Here is a 25,338-nt window from a genome sequence, read left to right as displayed (position 1 = left end):
AGGACCACCACAGAGCAGGAATGATTTGTGGGGTAGATCATTCTCAGCACTGCAGTGACACTGATGTGGTAGTGTGTTAGTGTTTTGTCCTGGTACAAGTGGATCAGCAGTGCTGCTAGAGCAGAAGATGATCCACCACCAAGATCATAGCAGCTTTGTGGTGGTCCTGTCGTGGTCCTGACCAGTGAAAAATAGGGGCCAAACAAAGTATTTAGAGCAACTAATAGACTGCAGTCTGTAATTGTAGAACCGAAATGTTTTCCTGTATGGTCAGTGGAGCCGAGAGTACGGACAGTGAGTGTAGAAACAGGGAGATGGTTATAATATGATATGACATATCTAATCTGTGTGCATATTAATGTATGTGTATAAGTTAATGCTTACAATATTTTGATAAAGTTAGAGATAATCCTTTATTAAATCCCAGTTAAAAAGGCCAGGTGAGACTTTTTTCAGGAGACACTTCTGAGGACATTAAGATACTCAATGTGGCAAAATAGGGGGAAGGTGAAAAGAAACTATGTCAAAGAACAAGAGTCAAGAATAATCTCCATGAGATTATACGGGTGCATCTCAGTAAATTAGAATATCATCAAAATGTTAATTTATTTCAGTAATTCATTTAAAAAAGTGAAACTCATATAGATTAGTTACAAAAAGAGTGATGTATTTCAAGTGTCTATTTTTTTTAATGTTGATGATTTGTGGCTTACAACCAATGAAACCCCCAAAGTCATTATCTCAGAAAATTAGAATAATCAACACAAAATACCTGCAAAGGTTTCCTGAGCCTTTAAAATTCCTTAGTCTGGTTCAGTAGGCTACACAATCATGGGGAAGACTGCTGACTTGACAGATGTCCAGATGGCAGCCATTGTCACCCTCCTGCTGTATCCAAGCGTATTAATGGAAAGTTGAGTGGAAGGACAAATTGTGGTAGGAAAAGGTGCAAAAGCAACAGGGACAACCACGGCCATGAAAGTATTGTCAGAAATACTTCCAGAAAAGTCCATTCAGAAATTTGGAGGAGATTCACAAGGAGTGGACTGCTGCTAGAGTAAGACCTTCAAGAGCCACCACACACAGACGTATCCAGGACATGGTTCACAACTGTCGCATTCCTTGTGTCAAGCCATGGATGACCCAGAGACAACGCCAGAAGTGTTTTACCTGGGACAAGGAGAAAAAGGACTGGACTGTTGCTCAGTGTCCAAAGTCTTCGTTTCAGATGAAAGTAAATTTTGCCTTTCATTTGGAAATCAAGGTCCCAGAGTCTAGAGGAAGAGTGGAGAGGCACACAATCCAAGCTGCTGGAGTCTAGTGTGAAGTTTCTACAATCAGTGATGGTTTGGGGAGCCATGTCATCTGCTGGTGTTGGTCCACTGTGTTATATCAAGTCAAAAGTCAGCGCAGCCATCTACCAGTAAATTTCAGAGCATTTCATGTTTCCCTCTGATGACAAGCTTTATGGAGATGTGGATTTCATTTTCCAGCAGGACTTGGCACCTGTCCACACTGCCAAAAGTACCAATACCTGGTTTAATAACCACAGTATCACTGTGTTTGATTGTCCAGCAAACTCGCCTGACCTAAACCCCATAGAGAATCTATAGGATATTGTCAAGAGGAAGATGAGAGACACCAGACCCAACAATGCAGACGAACTGAAGGCCGGTATTAAAGCAACCAGGGCTTCCATAACACCTCAGCAGTGCCACAGGCTGATTGCCTACATATCACGCCACATTGATGCAGTAATTAATTTAAAAGGAGCCCCGACCAAGTATGGAGTGCATATACTGTACATACTTCCAATTAGACCAAAGTTTCTGTATTAAAAATAAATTTTTAATTTGTGTTATGTATTATTCTAATTTTCTGAGATAATGACTTTTGGGTTTTCATTGGCTGTGAGCCATAATCATCAACATTATAAGAAATAAATGTTTGAAATAGGTCACTCTTTGTAATACATCTATATAATATGAGTTTAATTTTTTTATTTAATTACTGAAATATATAAAATTTTTGATGATATTCTCATTTATTGAGATGCACCTGAAGTACTGAAACTTTCATATTTGTATGAAACAAGCTTCAATGTCGTTTCTGTGAATCTTTCTTCTGTGTATAGTTCCTTTGCTCTCTCTGATGCTGAAAAATGAGTAACTTGTATTCAATTGGCATTTTGTCTGGAAAATTTACTTGTGCACAACATGACAGCTAAGTTTTACAGAAATGCTTAAATGTTTATCTTAATCTCTGTCTGCTGTGTGTGTACAGTTGCTCAATGCTTAGTACAAGAAAAGGAAACGTTGATTCAAAATAATTTATAATTATAACAAAAGAGTGCAGTTACTAGCACACCTTATAAAAATGTGAGAGTTCAATGTGTTTTTCAGTTTCAGAAGGTACTCACACTTCAAGGCCATGAGGATTGGATTCGTGGAGTGGAATGGGCAGCCAAAGGTAAGAGATTGTTTTTCTAAATATGATGCAAAGAAAGCAGTTCATGAACCTATATATACAGTAGTCTGTGTAGTTCAGGTTAAAACCAGGTATACTGAGTTGCAGATAGAACAGTATCTCTGATCAACTACCTTAGCAAGACTCACTCTAGTGAGAGTCTGCTACCCTTCGCCACTTGAACCACCTCCTACAGCAGGTAAAGAAATTAGACTGACACAGAAAAGGACAAATCACAAGTATGCTATATTGGCATGAAGTGTGGAGGCAGTCTGTCATATCTGATCAGTAGCAGAGCCAGTACAAATCGACTCACAGAAGTGCATATACGCTGAAACATGTCAGCCAATCAGAATGCAACTGGCAGAATACTCACAGCGAGGCCAGATTCATAAACTGAAGGTACCAGACTCTCCGTTATCTTGTGGCTGAGACTACATTTTAAATAACCTCTTATTAAAAATGTGTGGTAGTGTACTGACATGGTTCTGAATTTAAAATATTTCACCCACAGGGGCCTCTATCCAAACTGATTTCACTCTGGTGTGCCTTCATAATGCATGAAGCAAGCACATCATGTCAGCTAAAGGCTCCATGCTGAAGCAGCTAAAGCAGGTGTTGTGTTTCCTTGTGTGTGTGTGTGTTCAGATGGGGAGCTGATTTTGGCCAGCTGTGCTCAGGACTGTCTGATCAGAGTGTGGAGGTTAGTGATTAAGTGTGCACCACAGTCAGAGACACCAACTGAAGGAGTCATCAGGATAAAGGAAGACACGTTTGAGGTGAAAGGAAATGGTGAGGCTCAATTCGTTAAAACTCTTTTTCAGGTATCGTTATTGTTCTCTGGTTCCTAATTACTGAATAATAAGCTGAAGGTTATGAACATCCATTAAGTTTAAGCCCTTAAGTGAAAATTACCATGTTTAAAATTGGAAAAAAGTCCATGAAATGTCCCCTTTGAAGGCTGTTAATCAATAACTGTGCAGAATGGAGTGAGTAAAGCTGGGACATGACTGTTTAAGTGAGAAAAGCAAACTGCATAAAACAAGCAGAGACTTTTTATTTTTTTTCAATGCTCTTACTCTCACAGTGTATGCAGTGACCCTTGAGACAGTTTTAGCTGGCCATGAGAACTGGGTGTATGGCATCCACTGGCAACCCCCATTTAAAAAAGGTATCTGCACATACACCCACTACTGTATTGAAGATAATTATGATGCAGAATGTGGTCGATGGCTTTAGTGTTTTGTGATTTGCTGTTTGTCTCCCCCTGCAGGAGATTCAGTGGAACAGCCTCTCAGTTTGCTCTCTGCCTCAATGGACAAGACCATGATCCTTTGGGGGCCGGAGGAGGCATCAGGTGTGTGGGTGGAGAAGGTCAGTCTGGGCACTTAAATCTGCTTCTCTCAGTGTTTTTCTCTACCTCATTTCAGTTTGATTTGTGGCTGGGTTCCACTGACTTGCAAAGTCGCAGTGATGAACTCTGCTTTCTTTATGGTCCTCTGTTTTTAAAACGTTAGAACAGTAGAACTGCTTTTTTATGGGCATCTTTCCTGATGTCACATTGATTTGAGTGTATTCTTTAGGAAACAATGAAATTCATCATGAAACGTTCTTTTTTTTGTTAGGATTTGATTTTATTCAATTGATGACATTGATCAGAATTAGTTTTAAAATATGCAAAATCCATACAAGTGATTGACATCTTTGCAGAAAAAGGAATAACATTCAAAATTTTCCTGAAGTTCTTTATTTTGGAGCCCTTTCAATGATTGTATTTATGTATTGATCCTGCAAAAGATAGCACGGGCTTTAAAATTATGCAAAATAGGTAAACAAGAAAAAAAAAACAGAATTTTTTTTGTGACAACAGCTATATGTATCACAATATTTAGAGTTTCTTAGATTAAATAAGTGGGGGGCGGCACGGTGGCACAGCAGGTAGTATCACATTCTCACAGCTCTAGGAACCTGGAGGTTGTAGGTTCAAGTCCCGCTCCGGGAGACTGTCTGTTAGAAGTTTGGGGTGTTCTCCCCTTGTCCGCGTGGGTTTCCTCCAGGTGCTTGTGTTTCCTCTCACGGTCCAAACACAAAAGTTGGTAGGTGGGTTGGCGACTCAAGTGTCCATAGGTGTGAGTGAATGTGTCAGTGAACGTGACACCCTGTGAAGCACTGGCGCCCCTCCAGGGTGTGGTCCTGCCTTACGCCCAGTGATTCCGGGTAGTCTCCAGACCCACCGCGACCCTGAACTGGATAATTGGTTACTGACAATGCATGAATACATGAGTGGGAACAGAATAGTACAATATACTTAAGTGATTATTATTCAGTATTTTAGATACTTCAATGCTCTAGCTCCAAATAAGCATGGTTAATTATACTTATTGATAAGGATTCACCTAGTTATTAAAGTGTAATATGCACTTTGATAAAGCACAGAACTCTGTGTTGCCCACATTGCCTTCTAATCATTTCTGGAAATATTTAAGAAATGCTGGATGACACTGACCTCTCAGTGCGGGCACTACGCTCTCCTTTTCCTTTGCCTTCGTCCTCTGGCTCTCCTCTCTGCTAGTAGTGAAGCCCTGTGTCCACAGCAGGATGAACAGCGGTAGGAATGAGATCTAGAGCTGGAGCCAGATCCTCTACTGTGCTTCACCTTGTGTTCGCCCAAGAACATCTGTTTGTTCTCTTTGTCCTCTAGAAAGGTCGGCTTGTGGAGAAGCAATATGTTTTCTGTCAGGCTGTAAACTGACATCGCTGAAGGGAGGAACCTGAGATAACCTGCTGGTGTTCAGTGTCAGGCTCAAAGCAGGCCCGTCTTTCCCTTCAGCCATAACAAGGCTTTTTGATTGGCGTCCCAGCAGCAGATAACAGGCATGGCTCTATGGGTGATCAATAAGAGAGGCTACCTTTTGATCTTCCAGAGAGCAGGTACAGCTTTGTGGAGCTCAGATCACTGCTGTCTCCAGAAGTTCCTGTTTCTGACATGGTGTCTTAATGCCAGTTTTCAGCCATCTCCTGTGTGCCATCCAATTAAAACTGATGAGCTACGTGCCCATAGTTTTAAGGGATTGGTTGTGAAAATGGTAAGAGAAATTGTACTTCTCTCTTGTGAATTTAACGTAGTAAGAAATTCATGCACAAATCTTTTTTTTTTTTTTTTTTTTGGCTGCAGCATGGAAATCCATTCAGTTTGCCCTCTGAAATTTGTGATAAAGGGCATTTTATATGAAGTGGGTCATGAACTGGCTTATCAAATGCGACTTGGATCCTTTGAACTGACAGGTTCCCTGCCTCCAAAGGAAGGAAGCGCCTGTTCTCTCACACATTCGCTTGCATCCTCTCCCCACCAACCACTTTCCTCCATTTCACACTGAACTTGACTGGTTAAATACTGGAATTATGTTACTGCTGCCTTCTTATGCAATATCTCCTGACAAAAGTCTAGAATTATAGATAGCTCTGCAAAAGTTGTACAAGAACAGGTTTTTTTTTAAAAAAAGGAAAGGCCTAGATCATACCACATTTCAGTTTCAATAACATTTTGGGGTCATATGATCTGGGCATTTTACTCATAGGCCCTCTATCAGAATGTCACTAAGCAGCAAATGGCCAGCATCAGTGTGGCTAATTAATGCATTTAAAAAGGAGAGTCTCCTCCATAATGATTAGGGTAATTGGTGATTTAGTGGAGAGCTGGCTAGCAGTGGGGTGGCCAGACGGACCGCTGGGTAAAGTATGCCCTGCTAATAAGTCACATGGGCAGTTAGTGTTGTGGTCTGTTGTGGCAAGACCATCGTAAAAGTCTTGTCTGTTCAGAACCATAAGCTGCATGCTAATGCTTAATAAGCTTTGATGAATGTAAGTAGAGGTGGCGACATGGTGGCGCAGCAGGTAGTGTCGCTGTCCCACAGCTCCAGGGTCCTGGGGTTGTGGGTTTGAGCCCCACTCCGGGTGACTGTCTGTGAGGAGTTAGGTGTGTTCTCCCCGTGTCCACGTGGGTTTCCTCCGGGTGCTCTGGTTTGTTCCCACGGTCCAAAAACACACGTTGGTAGGTGGATTGGCGACTCAAAATTGTCCATAGGTTTGAATGTGTGAATGTGTGACGCCCTGCAAAGGATTGGCACCCCACTCCAGTAGTAGAGAGGTGATGAGTAGCTAGTTTAGTGCTCCAGCTCCATACAAAGTTAGGTTAGGTCTAAGTTGATTTGGCTCATTACTTACAGGTAAAAGTTGAGTTAAACAGCTTTTGGCAGTGGAGTTTTCACTTGTAAATAGTCGATCAGTCATTCAAAAATGTGTTGACTAATGATCATTGCAATAAAAGTAAATAAGTGAAAAGTATTTTATTAGAAGCTCACTATGAGGCTAATGGCCAGTGACAAATACAGTGGTTTGAGATGTGAAACTTGTATTGCAGAAAAGATTTTGTTGTTGTATGTTTCAGCTTCAGACACTCTACAAAGGCTGTCTAAATAAAGTGCGACTATAGATTACCCTTTTATAATTAAATTGACTCTGGCTATTTGTGATTTTGTGTACTATTTTATGAGACAAATGGGACACAAAAATTGTTGATCAAATTAAATAATTGTAAAAAGCAATTGCATCAGTTCACATCTTTGAGAGCAAGATCAAGACCTAATTATTGGAACAGAAAACAATTGTACTGTCCTGTTCAATTTTTTTTTTATTTTTGCTTAAAACCAATTCACAACAAAGTTAGAGCTGATGCTACATTTTAACATGACTTTGTATTTGGAAGAGGCCCCGAGGTACACCCAGGGCCCACTGCAGGGATTATATCTCTAGACTGGCCTGGGAATGCCTGGGGAACCCCCAGGAAGAGCTGGAGGAAATAACTAGGGACCAGGCTTTCGTCCTGTTGCCACTGCAAGCCTGAATTGGTCTAAGCAGTAAAGAAGATGAAGATGACATGTCACACTAAATGTCCTGTTTAAAGTCAACATCTATGTTTGTGGGGATCTGCAGTTCTCTCTGTTTACGTTCAGAAGTTTTGTGTCTTTTTATAAGGTGGGACTGTACGTTTGAGGAGGGAAACAACTGTTTTTGTATGTGGCTGTGAAGTTGAACTTTTCTGTAAAGATTCACTGCTTGAATTACCACAGAAACTCATTTGTAAGTCCAGTTTAGTTTTGTAGCATTTTCATTACTTTTGGTCTCACAAATTTAAAGCCAGTTCCACTTTAAGTACTCTGGAACATCAACAATAAGTCAATATTACCCACCTGTGGAACAGGAATAAAGCAATATCCTCATCCCTTTACATGATTTTCAACTTTGAATGGTTCTCTTTCATCTAAACACCTCCAGATGCCGTTTCTCTGCCATGAATAGAGAGAGACCAAGACGCTCATGTATTTTTGTAAACACATCAGACCTGTTTCAAGTGTGCAAACAGAATGGAAAGCTAGCAAATGATGAGGAAATATCCCCTATATCCAGAACTAAACAAGAGTGTTTTTTGATTAAAATCGTGAACATTGCTTTTAATCATCTTCCATAGAAATGAAAGTTAATTTCCTAACCAAATTTGATGTTCTTTAAAACCTGCTCAATCTCAAAAGATCTTATTTCAGCACAGTGTGCAAAGCTGGCAGTGTTTGTGGAATCTTAATTTGCATTTCTATAGGGTGGGCCATTTATATGTATACCTTAATAAAATGGGAATGGTTGGTGATATTAACTTCCTATTTGTGGCACATTAGTATATGGGAGGTGGAAAACATTTCAAGATGGGTGGTGACAATGGTGGCCATTTTGAAGTTAGCCATTTTGCATCCTACTTTTGTTTTTTCAATGGGAAGAGGGTAACTTTATTCTTTTATGAGTTATTTACAAGTTTCTGACCACTGTCAGAAAATGTGTTCAAAGTGCTGCCCCTTATCATTGTGTGAAGACTGGGAGAAGAGGGTTGCATTGACAATCCAACACAGTGGGCAGCACTTTGAACACATTTTATAAGTGGTCAGAAACTTGCAAATAACTCATGAAAGAATAAAGTTAAATACATTAAAACCAAGCACACCATTGTTTTTCTTGTGAAATTCCCAATAGGTTTAATGTGTCCATGACCCTCTTCCCATTGAAAAAACAAAAGTTGGATCCAAAATGTCTGACTTCAAAATGGCCGTCATGGTCACCACCCATCTTGAAAAGTTTCCCCCCTCCCGTATACTAATGCGCCACAAACAGGAAGTTAATATCACCAACCATTCCCATTTTATTAAGGTGTATCCATATAAATGGCCCACTCTGTACATATTATTTTAATCCTTTGTGTTTCATTAAAAAATACTTTTAAATTCTAATTTTCTGCCTCTTCACTGTTCATTTAAAATAAATTTTCTTCCGACACTGTCCCATATCCAAAGACTGGTTATGTTAAATTAATTTTAATTGCCAGTGTATGGACATTAAAAGACAGTTAAGTACCTGGATTAGAAGAACTGGCTTAAATGAAGGCCTGTCCCAGTTACCTTTGTTGCTTTATTTATTTTCAGACTTAAGTAGCTTCCTGTCCTATTTATCTCCTTTATACAGTGAAATATGCCTGCTCATGTTCCAGACCTCTTGCTGGGTGTTTGGACATGTATATTGCACCACAGATCCATACTGTTGTTCCCTCCATAAACAAGACTGATTACACATTTTGCTTGCAGGAACTTGGCATGATGTACGAGCAACAATGTGGACGGAATTCAAAATCAATCTGGTTAATGTTGCGTTGCTCTCTCCACAATGGCTCGCAGAGGTCTGTGCCACTCAAAGTGAAAGGCACACTATATCGTCGTCATTAGTTCCGCCATGTCTCTCAGCAAGATGGGTCTGTGAAGGGCATATCGGCTGCTGGGGCTAAAGAGCGCTAGTACGCCCACCGCTGATAATCAGATGAGATCTTGTATGTTTGGCTTGAATGTGTGAGGAAATAATAATCTTAAAGGTTAGTCACGTCTTCAGCATTCCGATTGAGATTTCATAATCTGCGTGACTGGTTGAAGTAGGCCTTTTCAAACATGCTCAGTAAATAGTACATGCACTGTGCTGTCACATGGCTCAGAATTTACAGCTTCTTTGCCTGCCATGCCAGTAGACTGCCTCTCTTTATTTGTAACCGTGGCACTGCTGACCATGTGAGAAGTGTTTCACTGGCCAAAGCAGCAACTAGTCACCTACTCAAGATCAGAATGTTCATTTTTAGAGCATTCATATTTAGCCTACTCAGAGTCATGGTGGGTGGCAAGTAATATCATCCAGAAACCACAACTTAGAAGGATTTATTTTGATTATATAATTTACACAAATGCAAGCTTTTTTTCTTGATTTTTGTTTTCTTTTTGTCTGGAATAGTTGCCAAATGCAAATGATCTCAATCAGTCTACATTAGTCCTTGCTTGTACACTTCCATAAACACAGGCAAAGCCAGGTTTGCCCTGATATCTTAATCATGACTAATTATCTTGTTTTATATGATGTTAGTGCCTACTTTGCAGTGCGACTGGCTTCCTCCATTAATGTGAGACACTCAAGCGGCATTAAGCATGTTAGACACGAGCCAGACAGAGGGCACAATGCTCTTTTTTTTTTCTAAAATTTGCTGGAGAAATGAATACAGTGCCTTGGTGTTCATAGCTCTGCCAGGTGAGGGGAATATTGTTTATAGTTGAATTCATCGTCCATGCAAGCAAAGCTATATTCTCAAACCTTTTGTTGTGTTTGAGGCACTCCCTTTGCTTTAATATGAACAGCAAATACATTAGCAAATTTGAAAGACTGCATTAACGTATTTTCTTTAATAGCCTCTACTTTTCATAATTCCTCCTTTTACCTGTCTGTTTGATTTATTTGGGGTGCCTCGTGCACTTTATGTTGCTTAATAATAGATGCCTAAACTAAGATGCAGCACAGCTGCAGTCTTCAGCTCCCATTGGCCAGGATTCATTGCCAGTAATTAGTGGCCTCTGTGACCAGCAAATTCATGCGGGGCAATGAGACTGACGCATTCGCTGTGACACCTCTGCTCATTCCTATTTACTGTCAAACAGAGCACGCTGCCGAGTGGCACTCAGCTTCCGTAATTGACAGTCGACGGGAGTAGCTTCACAGAATCTTGAGATGATTTTTCTATGATGGGATTTTGCTGCAAGCCTGTTTTTCACCCCTCACCACTATGAACGTGCTCATAAGACACCTACTTGAAATGATATTGGCCTGAAAGATTTTACTGTTTATCGACATTCCAGCCACTCTAGGAAAGTGGCCTCTCAGAGGCTGGCATTCTGTTCTGTTACTAACGGGACTTAGATGGTGCTAAAGAATGTACAAGTCTACCTTCATTCGTGAGCTCTGCACTGAGACAGATTTCCAAATTTACAACTTGTGTTGGCATGTCCCTAGGTGCGTGTTGGGGAGGTAGGAGGAAACACACTAGGCTTCTTTGGCTGCCAAATGAGTCCTGATGGCTTGAAGATTTTGGCTCATGCTTTCCATGGAGCCCTGCATCTATGGTGTAGAGACAGGGGCCAGCAGGTATGTCCAACACAACACATCAGTCATTTGACAGATCACCCGAGTTCCACACCACTATATTTATATACTTTATTATATTCAAGATTTGCTTACAACGCTTATGGCAATGGTTATGCTTCAAATTTTGCCAGAGTTCCACTTTAAAAGGTGTTTCTATTTAAAGCAAATAAAATGATGCTCACTGTGTCAGGGCTTGTGCGCTTGATATTTATTGGAGTTTAAATATGCTGTGCAGGGAGAATGGACTCCGGGAGTTGTGGTGTCGGGACACTTTAATGCAGTTCAGGATCTGAGCTGGGATCCAGAGGGAGAATTTCTGCTTAGTGTTGGATCAGATCAGACCACAAGGCTCTTCATGCCATGGAGGAGGAAAGACTGCTCACAGGTTTCACTTTTTTCAGCATATCTCCATGTTGAAGTGGTACTAGAATGATATTCCAGTCATTTTGTTTAGTATATCTTCAGCAAAATTTCAGAATTTTCAAAAATGATTCCAAAGTTTTAACAGTAGTTTTTACAGACTAGTGAAATGCTGCACTGTCGAGTACTAAAATAGATATGAGAAGTTAAATGTTCATGTAAATGTTATGGTCAGTTTTATTATATTTTGACTGTGATTAATTCATAAATGACTGTGTGTGTATGTGTGAGATATAGGTGACCTGGCATGAGATTTCCAGGCCTCAGATCCACGGCTATGACATGCAATGCCTGGCCATGGTGGGCCGCTTCCAGTTTGTCTCTGGAGCAGATGAGAAGGTGCTGCGGGTGTTCAAGGCTCCACGCAACTTTGTGGAGAACTTTGCCAACATAGCAGGCTTCTCTCTGGAGAAACTCATGGCTTCTACTGTAAGTATTCACAATGCTCTATTCTTGGAAGTATAATTATGCCACATGAATCCTCAGTGTTAATTACATTTTCTCTGAGTCTTGCAGCATGAATTCGTCTTTAACTCACTTTTCTTTATGTTTAAATAACATACCCCTTAATTAAAACTTCATATACAGTACTTAACATCAGTTCTGTTTTGTGATCACAAGTGTGGTTTATAGATGACATGTAAGTATTTTGGAATTCATGTTATAGAAAATTAACTTTGTACTATCGACACATTGTTAGTACATTTTTAATGTTAAAGTATTGTTAGCTTTAGCATAAAACTTGTTTTTGACTTTATATTTATTTGCTTATATATGATGACAGGATGCAGCAGACTTACCTGAAGGAGCCAGTACACCTGCTCTTGGCCTTTCCAATAAGGCCGTGTTTCAAGGTACACACTCGTTTTGGCATCAGTGATTAGTCTCTTTTGAACACAGCTGTAATGTCCTGCCTGCTATTGTACTGCTAAAGATGATGGTGTTTTATGAAGATTCTGTTTTGATTGATAGCTGACCTTGCCGTTCAGAACACCCAGGAGGAAGGGGATAATTTCAACAGCATGTCTGACCAGTACAAAGAGTCCTACTTCCACCCTCTCAGTCTAATAGGTAAGCTTTTTTATGTTAAAAATGTTCCCAAATTGCAGTTGGGTGTCCCAATTACATGTTTGTTTAGCATAGCAGCAATGAGGATAAACTTGCTAATAATCGTTTGAAGACATTCAAATATTTACATAAATACAGTTTCAAGAGATCCTCATCCAGCTTTTCATCAAGGTCACAACTTGTAGCCAGATTTTTACCTTGATTTTCAGTCCGGTCTGCAGACTCTGGTGTCAGTCAGGGGAATAATCGAGTAGTGTGCGAGGTGCTCAGACTCAGATTTTTTTTACCTCCAAATCACGTTTCAGGGCAGTCGCAGCATATCAAACATGTCTGATTTTGTTTTTACCCGTTTTTGGATGTAGTCGCGTAGTGTAAATTCTTCACCAACTCAAGGCTGAATGAGTCAATAAGAACAGAGCACAGAAAGTAAACACAGGTGCATGCAGGGGAGCTCTACACTGTAGGATGTAAACTATTAAAAAGTAGTTAAAACTATTAAAAACAACCAATCATGTAGAGAATTATCCCCAGTCATGTAGTGTATGCCTGACATTTTTCCCGTCTCCAGTAAAATCTGCAAAAAACAGTTGTGTAGTGTGAGATATCCAGTCTGTTTATAATGTGTCCTGAATTTAAATGTCGTGTTGTGTCTCCAAGACTTTAAGGTACAGTATGATTTACTGTAAGAATATACAAAACTTTATCTGCTTGAGAACAACTTCATGACTTCATGGTCATGACGTCACACAACGTCTAGTCTGATGACTTTGTTAGCAGTGTTAGCCTGGTCAACTCCAGTTATAAAATGAAGAAAACTTAGAACATGAAACCAAGTGTGTTGGTTGATCCACAACATTTGGTGTAAGGGAAAACTACTAATTTAATTAAAGTGATAGCTACAATTATGTGTCCAAAAGCTTATGGACATTTGGCCTGCCTTTACAGTCATGCTGATGGATGATGGATGAGTCTGGGTTTGGCGAATGCCAGCATTCTCTTTGTCTCTTTGTTCGAGTGAATGGAAAAATGAATGTTTCAGCATATCAAGATATTTTGGACATAGTTTCCAACTATGTGGGGGCAGTTTGGGGAAGATCCTTTTCTGTTCCAGATGACTGTGCCCCAGCATACAAAGCAAGGTGCATTAGGGCAAGACTGAGTGAGTTTGGTGTGGAAGAATGTGTTTGGCCCCCACAGAGCCCTGACCTCAACACCATAGACTGTTAGTGGTTGTCCAATTTGTTTGTGGTTTTCCCAAAAGACCAAAATGTTCAATTTTGGTCTTTGATCCTACATATGCCCATCTGCAAACACTCCCACAGACACTCTGAAATCTTGTAGAAAACCTTTCCAGAAGAGTGGAAAGTGTTATAGCTGCAACATGGGGACCAGCTCTATTTTAATGCTTATAGAGTTAGAATGGGATATAATGAAAGCTTATGTCCCAGTAAGCCTATACGGACATGACAACTAAAATAGAAGTGTATTACAGAAGTCTATAGGAGACAATGAATATATGATGTAGTCATTTGGACTGTTCTCTCAGCCTCCTTACAACAACTATTTCAAAGAAATTGAGTGCCATTGTCTCTGTACTTATTGCATTGCTTTCACTGAGGGCAGCACTCTCTGTAGTTATCCCTAGAGTCTGCCTCTCTGAAGGAAACAGAGCAATGAGAGAGCTCCACCTGCTTGAGAAATCTCAGTGCTCTGATGCTGTGTTCATCACTGCTGAACTGCATTCGCACTGCTGAAAGTAGACAAGACTAGGTATCTACTCTGAGAGAATGAGTTCAGGCCCAGAGAGCATAGATCCACCAGCAGCAGCTCTGCTGAGCTCAGCTGAGGCTCCACTGTCCTCTTCTTGGAAGAGACATTGATGTCCCATGTTTCTGGCAAGAGATTATTAGGGACTGCCTTCCCAGGCTTAAGCACATAAATGGGGCATGAATCAAAGATACTGTAGACAAATGTTATTACAGGAGTAGGCCGTGTGAGGGGGGGACTCTGTGTGTTTGTATGTGTGTGTGGTTAATGTTGAGAGGAAGGGGTTTATGTCTCTCTCGCTCCAGGCAAAACAGGCAGACGCTGTCAATGTGATTGAAAAAGCTCCTTAATCTGAAATCATAATTAGAAAGAAGGCTTATATAATTGCAAAGTTAAAATATTGATGACTCTGGGCTATGGGGTGTGCAATGAGGCAGACCTAGAGTTGTTAACAGAATAATGCGACACTCACTCACTCACTCCCGCTCGCACACTCTCTCTCTCTCCTTCTGGAGGGACAAAGAAGGGAATAATTAAAGGAAAATGACAAGCCAGGGTTGAATAAAATATGGGAGAGCTTTCGACTCAGTTTCAAAACCTATCGGGCACGTGTTGCTTGTGTATCTGTTTTTGAATGACGAGAGGCGTTCCCAGTCTCACATTAAGAGAAGTCAATTTGATTTGCTTCAAATTTGAAGCGCTAACAGCCATTGAAAATTGTGCAGAAAGCTTTCATTGTTGAAAATAGCTTTTGAGGTAATTGGTGAGGGATTATTTAGATGCTAAATAGATGAGCCTGGAGGAGAAAAAAAGGGAAAAACATGCCTTGAAGTGCTTACTATATTCTCACAGTATTTATGTGTGTGCTATGTGTTTCCAGAGCCCCCACCAGAGGATCACCTTCTGCAAAACACATTGTGGCCTGAGGTCCAAAAGCTGTACGTCCCATTTATTCTCATTTGTGATTCCTTAGCAGCCCTGATGTGGCTGGAACAGGCAGTAATATTGTGCAGCATCAGTACTAGAGCATCGGTCCTGTGCAGCGCAGCACTAATAATGCAGTGCAGGAGTCTTTTATAAATCACGAGTCCAGACCAAGCACTTTTTCTCCCACAATCTGCTGTGACACGAGGGAAGATAAATTCAGCTCTGCTTTATTAAAGGGAATGTTTTCCCTTTTTTTTTGAAAATGAATGTTGTAGACAAGGTTATTGGCTTGATGTGTCTCTGAAAATTCAACGGTTCTGCTTTATTTCCTACCAGGCTTGTGCTATCACAAAATAGTTCTCATTTGTTTCCTGAGCTTGTTCCATTGTTTCAGCTGTTATTGTGTGTAAAATGAGATTTGTACATTTAGACAATGAAAAGGCATGGCATTGCTGCATTCTCAGTGGCACCTGCAAAGGGAGGTATTAAAACAGCGAATTGCTCTTAACACAGTTCCTCTAATCAGTTATGCCTAATCTGTCTAATCTTATTTTGAGCAGATTAATTAGATTCATATTGACACTGTATTTATAAGAAATGTTTCACATCATGCAAAGACATCTTCCTACAGTGCCTTCATGTTTGGCTGAAATAAAATAATGTGTGTTAAGTAAAGTAATCAGTAGCCATCTCATTCTTTAGTGATTAGCACTAGTGAGCACTTTGAATGATGGCTGATTCTGGTGGTAAATTGAAAGACTCAGATACATTTGCTGAAGTCAGTAGCTGTGGGGTGTCTGTCTTTAGCTTATGGAGCTGTTTACCCAGCATCTTAAATGACTAAGCAGCCGGTATAATAGCAGGTGCAGGTGTAACAAGTGCAGAGCTGCCCCCTCACTCTCAGCCACGCTCTGCTTCCTGCAGGAATGAGCTTCCAGGCTGAAAATGTCATTCTGACAAGTTCTCTGAAGCACCCACTGTGTTAAGGTTTAGTATCTGTGGCAAGAGTGACAGAATTTTCATTAACATAGCCTTTCTTTCTCTCTCCAGGTATGGGCATGGCTTTGAGATGTTCTGTCTGGCATCAGACTCTGCAAGAACAGTGGTGGCCTCAGCGTGTAAGGTACTGTCACAACACATGCCAGACACATTAGCATTACAATATTCTCCCAGTCTCACACCTCCTACCCCACCACCACCCTGCCTGGACTGAACTAGTGCCTTTTCCAGTGTCCTAGTCAGACCTATGCGTTCACAGCTGTTAGCTGGAGAATTGTCTGTTTAACTCACCACTGCATTTTCTTATTCCCTATTGGATAAACTTCTTGTTCATTTTACCTTTTTTTTCTGTACATATTTATTAATCTTGCAAATATTATTCAACCAAAATGGTCCTTGTTGCTCCTCACTTATCCCAAAATAAGCCACTTCTTTTCTTAGTCAGTGTGGGCAGAAATGACTGCCTCTCCAACAGATGAAGCTCTATCACTGATTAGATCTCAAGCGTGCCAGATTCTTGAAAGAACCTGAAATCATGGCAAGTGAAATTAGTTTAGTGTTTGAGATGTTCACAAAGTAGGCACTCGTTGTAAATTAAGTCCAAATACAACCAAATATTTTTTCTCACTCTTACCTCACAGCTGACACACCACAGAGTCCACGTCATTGGCTGCGAGCCAGTTTCTTTCATAATGTGATCCTTATTTATCCCATTGAATTGCAGGCTTCTCTTTCAGTTAATAATAAGACTATTAACTACAATTCATTTTTCAGGAAGTACTGTGAAGCTTATACTTCAGTTATCTGTTGTGTGGAAGTGAAGTTTAGGGCTATGTACCAGTACGTACAGTTAAGGAGACAAGACAATCTTTAAGAAGTAGATGAAAAATCAAATGTGCACGATTTCTCACTTAAGCCAAATGAATTAAAATATTGTCACCAATCATGTCTCAGTTCATTTTTTTCCAAGTTCTGAGGCTACAAGATTGACGTTGCTAACAATCTATAGAAGTCAACAGGACACTTAGATCATTTTTAAATACATTTCTTTGTCCACTTCAGACACCCAGATCTTCATTAAGTTAGTGTACACTTATCGGTGTGATGTACAACATTTATCTACTATCTGTCTATTCAAATTCTGTGGAAGCTATTTTAGACATCAGGTGCTGAGCCAATTTCAAAATCCGTCTAGAGTATTTTTTTCCATGCCATTCCTTAAGACTCACTTTTCATTATGTCTATTCTGTCCTCAGCGACTGTGATGTTCAGCCTGGACACAGTTGACCCTGTGCCTCTATCTGGCCACACCATATACACACAGACACACACCTCGTCTATAATGGGCTCTGGGGTGTTTCTAGACTTTTTGTTGTACTGGGGCACCACAGCATTTAAAGCTGTATAGGGGCAGAACTGTACCCTTCTGCGTCCCAATCAGTCACTGGGGCACAACTGTGCATTTATTAAAAAGTCTGATATTTAGATGAATCTATTTAAAATTAATGTTGACATTACTCTGACATGAGAGCAAAATGAATAACAAATAATAAAGACATTTTTAAATGACATTTCTTTAAGAAATAAAAACTAACAGTATAAATCTCCTGAGTATTTGAGTGCCCCTGTTATGAGATAAGTATAAATAAAGCCTATGTTAATATAATAGATGCCTTCAATTAGTGCCTTTGCTTTAGTGATGTAATATGTAGGCTTTTTTTTAGTAAGGTATAATATTGTGTTTAGAACTAAAACATAGAGCTATGACCTATAATTACCTTGTCTGTTGTTTGGCGGACTTTCTTTTAAATATTTAAAAGAAAGGTCCAATAAAAAACCAAACCAAAACAAAACAAAAAACAATGGAAGTATACTGGCTTATGTAGTTCCTGGACTGAATCTGCTTGGCGTGTTCTCCTTAGCAATCCAGGATAAAACCACCACCGTGATTTTAGTTGGCACAGCTGGTAAACAAACAGTGTCTAGTGACACCTCTGTTGAGCTCCACTGTTGCCCACAGGTGTATGCAATGTAGATAACATACAACTTCAGTTAAAAGATCTCATCTGAGTGGGAAGCAGGAGTGGTTTCTTATGGTTTGAGCCCTTAACCGTTGTGTTTCTCATTAGACCCTTCATGTCTGCTTTTACGGCACTTTTAGTGGTTATTTTGAGTTTAACTGGAGATGATCTCTTGTCAGGGCATGTTGACTTCCAGCTACTGGCGTGATGCACATCGTCCTCAGCTGCCTTTCTTGTAAATATTAAGTCAGAGCTGTGGTCAATTTTTTATTTATTTTTTTTTTTTTTTCCTGAGACGTCTCTCAGATGGCTGAAATGTGTCTCTCATTGCCCACAGGCATCTAAACCAGAGCATGCAGCCATCTTGCTTTGGAATGCCTCTTCATGGAAGCAGCTGCAGGCTCTCCCCTGCCACAGTCTGACTGTCACTCAGATGGCTTTCTCTCCAGATGGACGTCTGCTCCTCGCCGTTTCCCGAGATCGCACCTGGTCACTATGGAGACGGGAGGGCCCTAACACTGATGACTCTGGTAAACACAGGCGTAGGAAATATGTTTTCCAAGTGTATGAGCTAAAGATCAGGACACACATGCGGTCATACAAAGAAAAAGAAAGTCTTTAAATATTGTGTAGTTACTTTTTACACTGCTGCCACCTCTAGGTAAACTTCCCATTCTTCTACTTTCTTCTGTTTCCTTTACAAAGTGTTGCAACAGATTGCTTGTCCTTTTCTCAAACTCAGCACTGTGTTATTAGTTTGGAGGCCAAATACTCCCTCATGTCAGGATTGACTCAATGTGAACCAAATTCTCCATAAAAGCTGCCGCTCAGTGCATGGCCTTCCTCTCTGTGTTGTTTTAAGCATCCATGGCTAAATTGCCACTGACAGGAGTTAAGTGGCTGAGCGGCTGCTTTGTTTTGCCTATTTGCTTGTGTGTGTCTGAGGCGATGGCGGCACTGAGGCCTGGGGAAGACTGCAGTCTGTTCTGGTTGTGGCTGGTATTACTCACAGCCTGCGTGCTGTGGAGGAGGCGAGTCAGTGTCAGTGCTGATGAGGCAGAGGCCCAGCATCAGCAGTGGAGACCCCTTGGCCACACAGATGTGGCATTAAGACCCTAACCTACCCACCTTATTCGCCTCACTCATTTTGGCATTGTGTTTCAAGCAAATGAGTTAAGACTCGCCAATTGGAGATGGACGATTGTTTAAATGTGTGTGTGTGTGTGTGTGTGTGTGTGTGTGTGTGAGAGAGAGAGAGAGAGAGAGAGAGAGAGAGAGAGAGAGAGAGAGAGAGAGAGAGAGAGAGAGAGAGAGAGAGAGAGAGAGAGAGAGAGAGAGAGAGAGAGAGAGAGAGAGAGAGAGAGAGAGAGAGAGAGAGAGAGAGAGAGAGAGAGAGAGAGAGAGAGAGAGAGAGAGAGAGAGAGAGAGAGAGCGCTTGTTATTGGCTGCTGTGATGGAGTGTTTGCTGGGGAGTGATATATGGTCTGAGACAGGCCTGGACTGTAGCTCTTACTGACAGCAGCTAAACAGAGGCAAACGTCGTATGACGTTTTATACTTTTGAACTTTAGAAATCTGGTAGAGACTTGAGCCTGTCACTTTCTTTTCTGGTATCCATTTAAATTCTGACGCTTCTGATAACTTCTCTTAAAGCACTACAGTGGTAACATATTACTATATAGTCCTCCCTTTGGAAAAGTAGCCCATCTTAAATTTAACCACTTTATTGAGAGTTGTTTTTGGCTGAACGTTTTTAGAAAGTGTACAAAAATATATTTAATCACAAGTGTTTAGAGACAAAACTCAGTGAGTGCTCAATACTTTTTTTGCTATAAAGTTATTTTTAGTTTAGTTTCGCAGACCTTTACTGTATGCAGGGTAATTATTGTCTGTGTCAGCCTTTCACAACAGATGTGGCAGGGATTAACTTGAAACAGACTGCTGTTCGTCTTAAGTCTCTGGTTAATGTTAGAGGCAAAACTGTGTTTTTCTATGAACACTGGAGAAAGCAGGGTGTGATTGTTTTTCTCTGTTTCAGAGCCCCGTTTCTCACTCTACACACACAGCACTAAGGACTCAGCTGTGCACACGCGCATCATTTGGTCATGTGACTGGAGCCCTGACAACAAGTACTTTGTGACATCGAGTCGGGATAAAAAGGTGATGTAGAGATTTCCATAGACATGCACAGTAGAGGGCCACTTCTCTGTAATCTGATGCATTCTGTTATACCTTTGTGCTCATAGGTGGTAATGTGGGGTCACAGTGGCTCTCCGGATCCTATTGCTGAGAACAACAGCAGAGATATTAACCCTTGCTCCTCTGTCCTGGATGTTGGAGACTCTGCTACTGCTGTGGCTATCTGCCCTTTCATTCTCACTGACCAAAGGTATAAAAATACATTACCCACAATCCACTGAGAGATTTTTTTTTAATACTTTGTGCCATAAATGAACTATTTTAGGCCCCTTGTTTGTAATGTAGTTTATCTTGCAGGTTTACTTATTTTCTTTTACTCTGATTTGTGTAGCTACCTCTTGGCGGTGGGGTTGGAGAGTGGCCAGATTGTTCTGTATAAATGGAGGCCGAAGGATGACCTGTCCTCTGGGTTAGACTGGAGCAAGTTTGCTGAAACTGACGCCTCGTATCCTTTCCACTGCACTGAACTCACAGCTCCAGCTCCTGTACATTCTTTGGAAGCAGCCATGCTAAAAGACCAAGGCCACAGGGTCCCAGGGCACAAGCACTTTTCACAAAACCTATTTGATCTGATTATGTCTGCTTTTGTGTGATCTGATAACAGCTCTGGGTCTGTCTGATCTAATAACACAGTGCCTCATGGGAGTTAAACAGAGCTGCAGTCATTCTGCTGCACATGTGAGTCCTGTGTACTGCAAATTGACTGAGAGCTGTACCTCAAATCCAGTACAAGCAATTGCTACTAAGCTAAATCTCCTGTATCTTTTCTGTTTAGATGTTTTAAAATATTGGATTATTTACTCTTGATTTTTTTCCTCCCTCCTTTTTTTTTCTGTGTACCTACGCTCCACCAAACAGTCTTATAAACTCCAGGGAGTCAATGGAGGTGGCTGTAGTTGACAGTAAAAGGCAGCTAGGGGCTGTGTGTGTGGGTATGTGTATTTCTGTGTGTGTATTTGTAAAGCAGAGGCAGTAGGCTGAGTATGCAGTTCTTGTGGGCAGGTTCCATGCTGTTGGGGACGTAGGGTGAATGAGGCACCACTAAGAAGCCTGAAAGGCCTAGTGTATTTGTGTATTTGTTTGTTCTCTTAGTGTTTTCACTTAGCCCTCAGCCTCCTCTCACTCTCTCCCTGTTTGCAGTTGCCTCTGAAATCCTTGTTCCACTACAGCACATTCAGAATTCACTCCAGTTTGTTAACTATAAAACCCGCACCTGAAGGTAGTGTGAATTTTCTTGCCTAATTGATGCTTGAACTGGGACCATGTAAAATGTAAAAATCCTTTTTTATGTTGGAGGTTAAGTAGGATATTATGTATTCAGCGAATGCGCGGTAGTGTGCAAATATTTTAGGCTCCTAAAATTATCATTATTTAATATAATGTATCTTCTAAATAAGAGTGGTGCTTGTGTACAATTATATATAATTATAAATACAAAATAGGATATTCTATTCTAAAGGTATATGTATTGGAGCAAATGTAAAAAAAATAGTTTGTTTCCAGATGATTTTCTTGGTCGTATGGAATTGTGAAATGACCATCACACATTATTTATTTAATGAAGTATGAAAGTACCTCAAATAAAACTGCCCCGCCACAAGGAGAGATTTTAAAGGTTAAATTAATACATTAACACAGAATATAACTATATACACAATAATGTTCTTTGTTTTTATTTTTATTTGAGCACATAACCTCTTACTGCTCAGATAATAGCTTCTTAAATCTCATTTTCTCAGGTGCCTGCAAACCTTTGCACAGCACTGTGTACCTCATCTTTTAGACGGCATAATCCTATACTTTCCCATAAGTGAGTAAAAAGTATACATAGAACGAAACTGAAAAGTTCAGATTTGTAAAGTGCACTTCAGTAAAATTGATTTCCGCTCATAACATTTGTTTTCTTTTGTTTTTCTATGGAGATTTTTAAGGCTTTTTGCTGCGGTTCCTCAGCCTGAGCGCTTCCTTATACCTTTGAAATTCATGGGCAGGGATTGCGGTAATGGGATGTTAATTGCAGGGCGGCACAGTGGTGCAGCAGGTAGTGTGGCAGTCACACTGCTCCAGGGACTTGGAGGTTGTGGGTTCGATTCCCGCTCCGGGTGACTGTCTGTGAGGAGTGTGGTGTGTTCTCCCCGTGTCTGCGTGGGTTTCCTCCGGGTGCTCCGGTTTCCTCCCACAGTCCAAAAACACACGTTGGTAGGTGGATTGTCGACTCAAAAGTGTCTGTAGGTATGAATGAATGTGTGTGTGTGTGTGTGTGTGTGTGTGTCTGTGTTACCTTGTGAAGGACTAGCGCCCCCTCCAGGGTGTATTCCTGCCTTGCGCCCAATGATTCCAGGTAGGCTCTGGACCCACCGCGACCCTGAACTGGATAAGCACTTACAGATAATGAATGAATGAATGTATTCCGTTATTGGCTTTGGTTTCATTGGAATTAAAGAGTCATATCACTGCTTGGTTGTATTTTCAACCAGAACATATCAATTAGATTATAGTAGTACCACAGTTTCCTAAGAAGAATACTGTTTTGTGTAAACTAATCTGATGCTTCTACAATTAAAAAATGAGTAAATATTAGGTGTGATTGAGTTGTCAGAAATCACTAGGCTTTCCATTTGTTATGGATTTTTTGGTATGTACCATGAAGCTTATATATATATATATATATATATATATATATATATATATATATATATATATATATATATATATATATATAAAATTGAAGTGTGAGCTCAGAAGGGTGGACCCTTCAGAATACTTCAGAATTATTTTCAATCTCTTCTCTTTCCACTGTATCTGTAGCAAGCATTTATTACCCTTCAGGCTGTTGACTCACACAGTTGTAATAGCAGTCAATGGTCCTTGAAGGTTGAAAAGTGCAGGAATACTCCTTTAAGGGGTTAACTGAGAGTCAGAAGAACAGGAGGGAGGACAGGGCTGGGCCTTTAACCAAAAGAGAGGATGGTAAAGTAGAGTGACAGCAGAGAGACTTGCCTGAACAGCTGTATTTAATCCTATAGCTCTCTCTTGGCTGTGGTTTCCTTGACTGCTCTTGTGGCCTCAGTCAGAGTCACTGTCTGGTGGTAAAGAGACTGCGCTGGAGGCCCAGAGCCCAGAGCCAACACCAGAGCATGAGCGAGAATGACCACCACGCCTGGGTCCAACTGGCCAGTGCCGGAGCTGACTACGCCGTCAAAATCTTCAACATCAACACACTGATTTTGTAGCAGTCTGACGCACACGCCCCCCCCCAGTGACCCCTCAGCCTGTCCGCCCTGACACACACACTGTCCAGCACTGGTCTGCTTCCACTCCCAGCTGTCCTCAGTGTGTGTGTGTTCAGTCATAGATCCACTGGTCAAACTCATGGACTGTGGTTCATAGCTCTGCTCATGGAGCTGGGTGAAGAGGGCAAAAGGTGCTGAAGCTTTGATACTGTTTCTATTGCTGAGGCCTATGAAATATTGTACTATATAATGATTTATATAAAGAAAAAAGTCTGTATTTGTAATAAATTGTTCCTTAATGACAACTAGTGTAAAGTGTATACACTGTCAGAAAATTTGTCACTGTGGTGGTACCCTCAAGGAAACATATTTGTACCTTTAATTAGGGAACATAATTGTACCTTATTTTATTTATACCATCTTTTGTACAGTGCTGTAATGATCACAGTATCAGTGGTCGATGGTATTGAAACTACTTAACTGAAAGGATTGTTTAATTAAAGGTTGATATATGGAGACAAAATAAGGTATAGTTTAGAGGAGTAATATGTAATACTTGCATTATATAATGTGTATATTACTGTACTAAATCATATAATGACCAGTCATCATTAAGAAAACATGCTCAGCACTAGCATCTCTGACAGCAGTGCTGCAGCCTGTTCGCTTTTTTGTTTTTCCTGGGACAAACAGCTTGCTGCAGACAAGCCAGCAAGCAAACTGAGATTTTTAATTAGTACTGTACCTAAAAAGCCTTGCCATTATAAAAAAAGCTCCATGACCAGAGTAAATGTATGCAATTTAAAAGATGGGTGGTGGATTAGAGCCCAGCAGGACTACAGGACAGAATCAGAATTGACTAATGTTCTCCTGAACAGGTAAGCAAGTAATTTCTGAAAAATCCCAGACCGGGATTAAGCCTAGTCCTAGACTATGTCCTCCTTTCAGTGGAAAATCACAATACAAAATGCTGTGTAGTTCAGGACTTGGTTTAGTCCCTGTCTGGGAAAACCCCTATGTATGTGTGTATTAAAGGTGTAAAAGGTGTCTTGTTTGTGTTTTAAAGAAAATGAGTATCAAATATTTCAAAACTAAATTCAGCCTTACAAGTCACCTGTTTAAAGTGGAACAGAAAATTCAAATAAGACAGTGGTGAATAACACCAAGGTTAACCTCTTAAACTGACCTATGCAAGGTGACACAAAATGTTTGAATACAACAGGAGGTCCTCGGGTTACGACGCATCTCCCATTTACTGTATAAAGCCTTATTTCGACTTAAGTGGTTTTGCGTCGTAACGCGAACGTGTTTGGTGTGCGCGGCGGAAGAATACACGGTTACGCGGCTCGGGACCGAGGAGGATATGTGTTAGGATAGGGTAAGTGCTTACAGTATGTTATTTACGTAGAGTATGTACGTATGTTCCGACTCACACCGAAAATCTGTTTACGACGCGACGTAGGAACGGATCAACGTCGTAAGTCGAAGACCCCCTGTACAAGTTTTGTGAATACGAAGCAAATGTCTGTCTCCTAAAATGACATTTTTGTTGGAAGATAAAAAATCAAGAAGGATAACATCGGCCATTTCTAATGAAACAATATGAAAATGGCTCGTTAATTTTTTTTTTTTTTTTACCTTTCTCTAGCACAGGCTTCAGTGAAATGAGGTACACTTTGATTACATTGA

At 40.6% G+C, this 25,338-nt stretch overlaps 1 protein-coding gene across 1 annotated transcript in view; it reads left to right on the top strand.

Annotated features, from left to right (window-relative positions):
• Positions 1 to 24,093, top strand: part of elp2 (elongator acetyltransferase complex subunit 2) — a 29,479-nt gene extending 5,386 nt beyond the window's left edge. The window contains exons 7-22 of the mRNA XM_066674440.1: positions 2,403 to 2,469; positions 3,115 to 3,258; positions 3,554 to 3,637; positions 3,740 to 3,840; positions 10,885 to 11,016; positions 11,252 to 11,401; positions 11,674 to 11,865; positions 12,221 to 12,290; positions 12,409 to 12,507; positions 15,152 to 15,209; positions 16,249 to 16,321; positions 18,556 to 18,748; positions 20,256 to 20,377; positions 20,464 to 20,606; positions 20,748 to 20,861; positions 23,487 to 24,093. Of these exons, the coding sequence (XP_066530537.1) occupies positions 2,403 to 2,469; positions 3,115 to 3,258; positions 3,554 to 3,637; positions 3,740 to 3,840; positions 10,885 to 11,016; positions 11,252 to 11,401; positions 11,674 to 11,865; positions 12,221 to 12,290; positions 12,409 to 12,507; positions 15,152 to 15,209; positions 16,249 to 16,321; positions 18,556 to 18,748; positions 20,256 to 20,377; positions 20,464 to 20,606; positions 20,748 to 20,861; positions 23,487 to 23,649 (1,905 nt within the window). The 3' untranslated portion in view covers positions 23,650 to 24,093. The remainder of the gene's footprint in view (positions 1 to 2,402; positions 2,470 to 3,114; positions 3,259 to 3,553; positions 3,638 to 3,739; positions 3,841 to 10,884; positions 11,017 to 11,251; positions 11,402 to 11,673; positions 11,866 to 12,220; positions 12,291 to 12,408; positions 12,508 to 15,151; positions 15,210 to 16,248; positions 16,322 to 18,555; positions 18,749 to 20,255; positions 20,378 to 20,463; positions 20,607 to 20,747; positions 20,862 to 23,486) is intronic.
• Positions 24,094 to 25,338: the final 1,245 nt, after the last annotated feature.

The sequence above is a fragment of the Hoplias malabaricus genome, chromosome 6 (genome assembly GCF_029633855.1).
Source record: "Hoplias malabaricus isolate fHopMal1 chromosome 6, fHopMal1.hap1, whole genome shotgun sequence".
Lineage (NCBI taxonomy): Eukaryota > Metazoa > Chordata > Actinopteri > Characiformes > Erythrinidae > Hoplias > Hoplias malabaricus.
The sequence above is the reverse complement of the archived record's forward strand: the minus strand, read 5'-3'. Positions and strand labels throughout refer to the sequence as shown.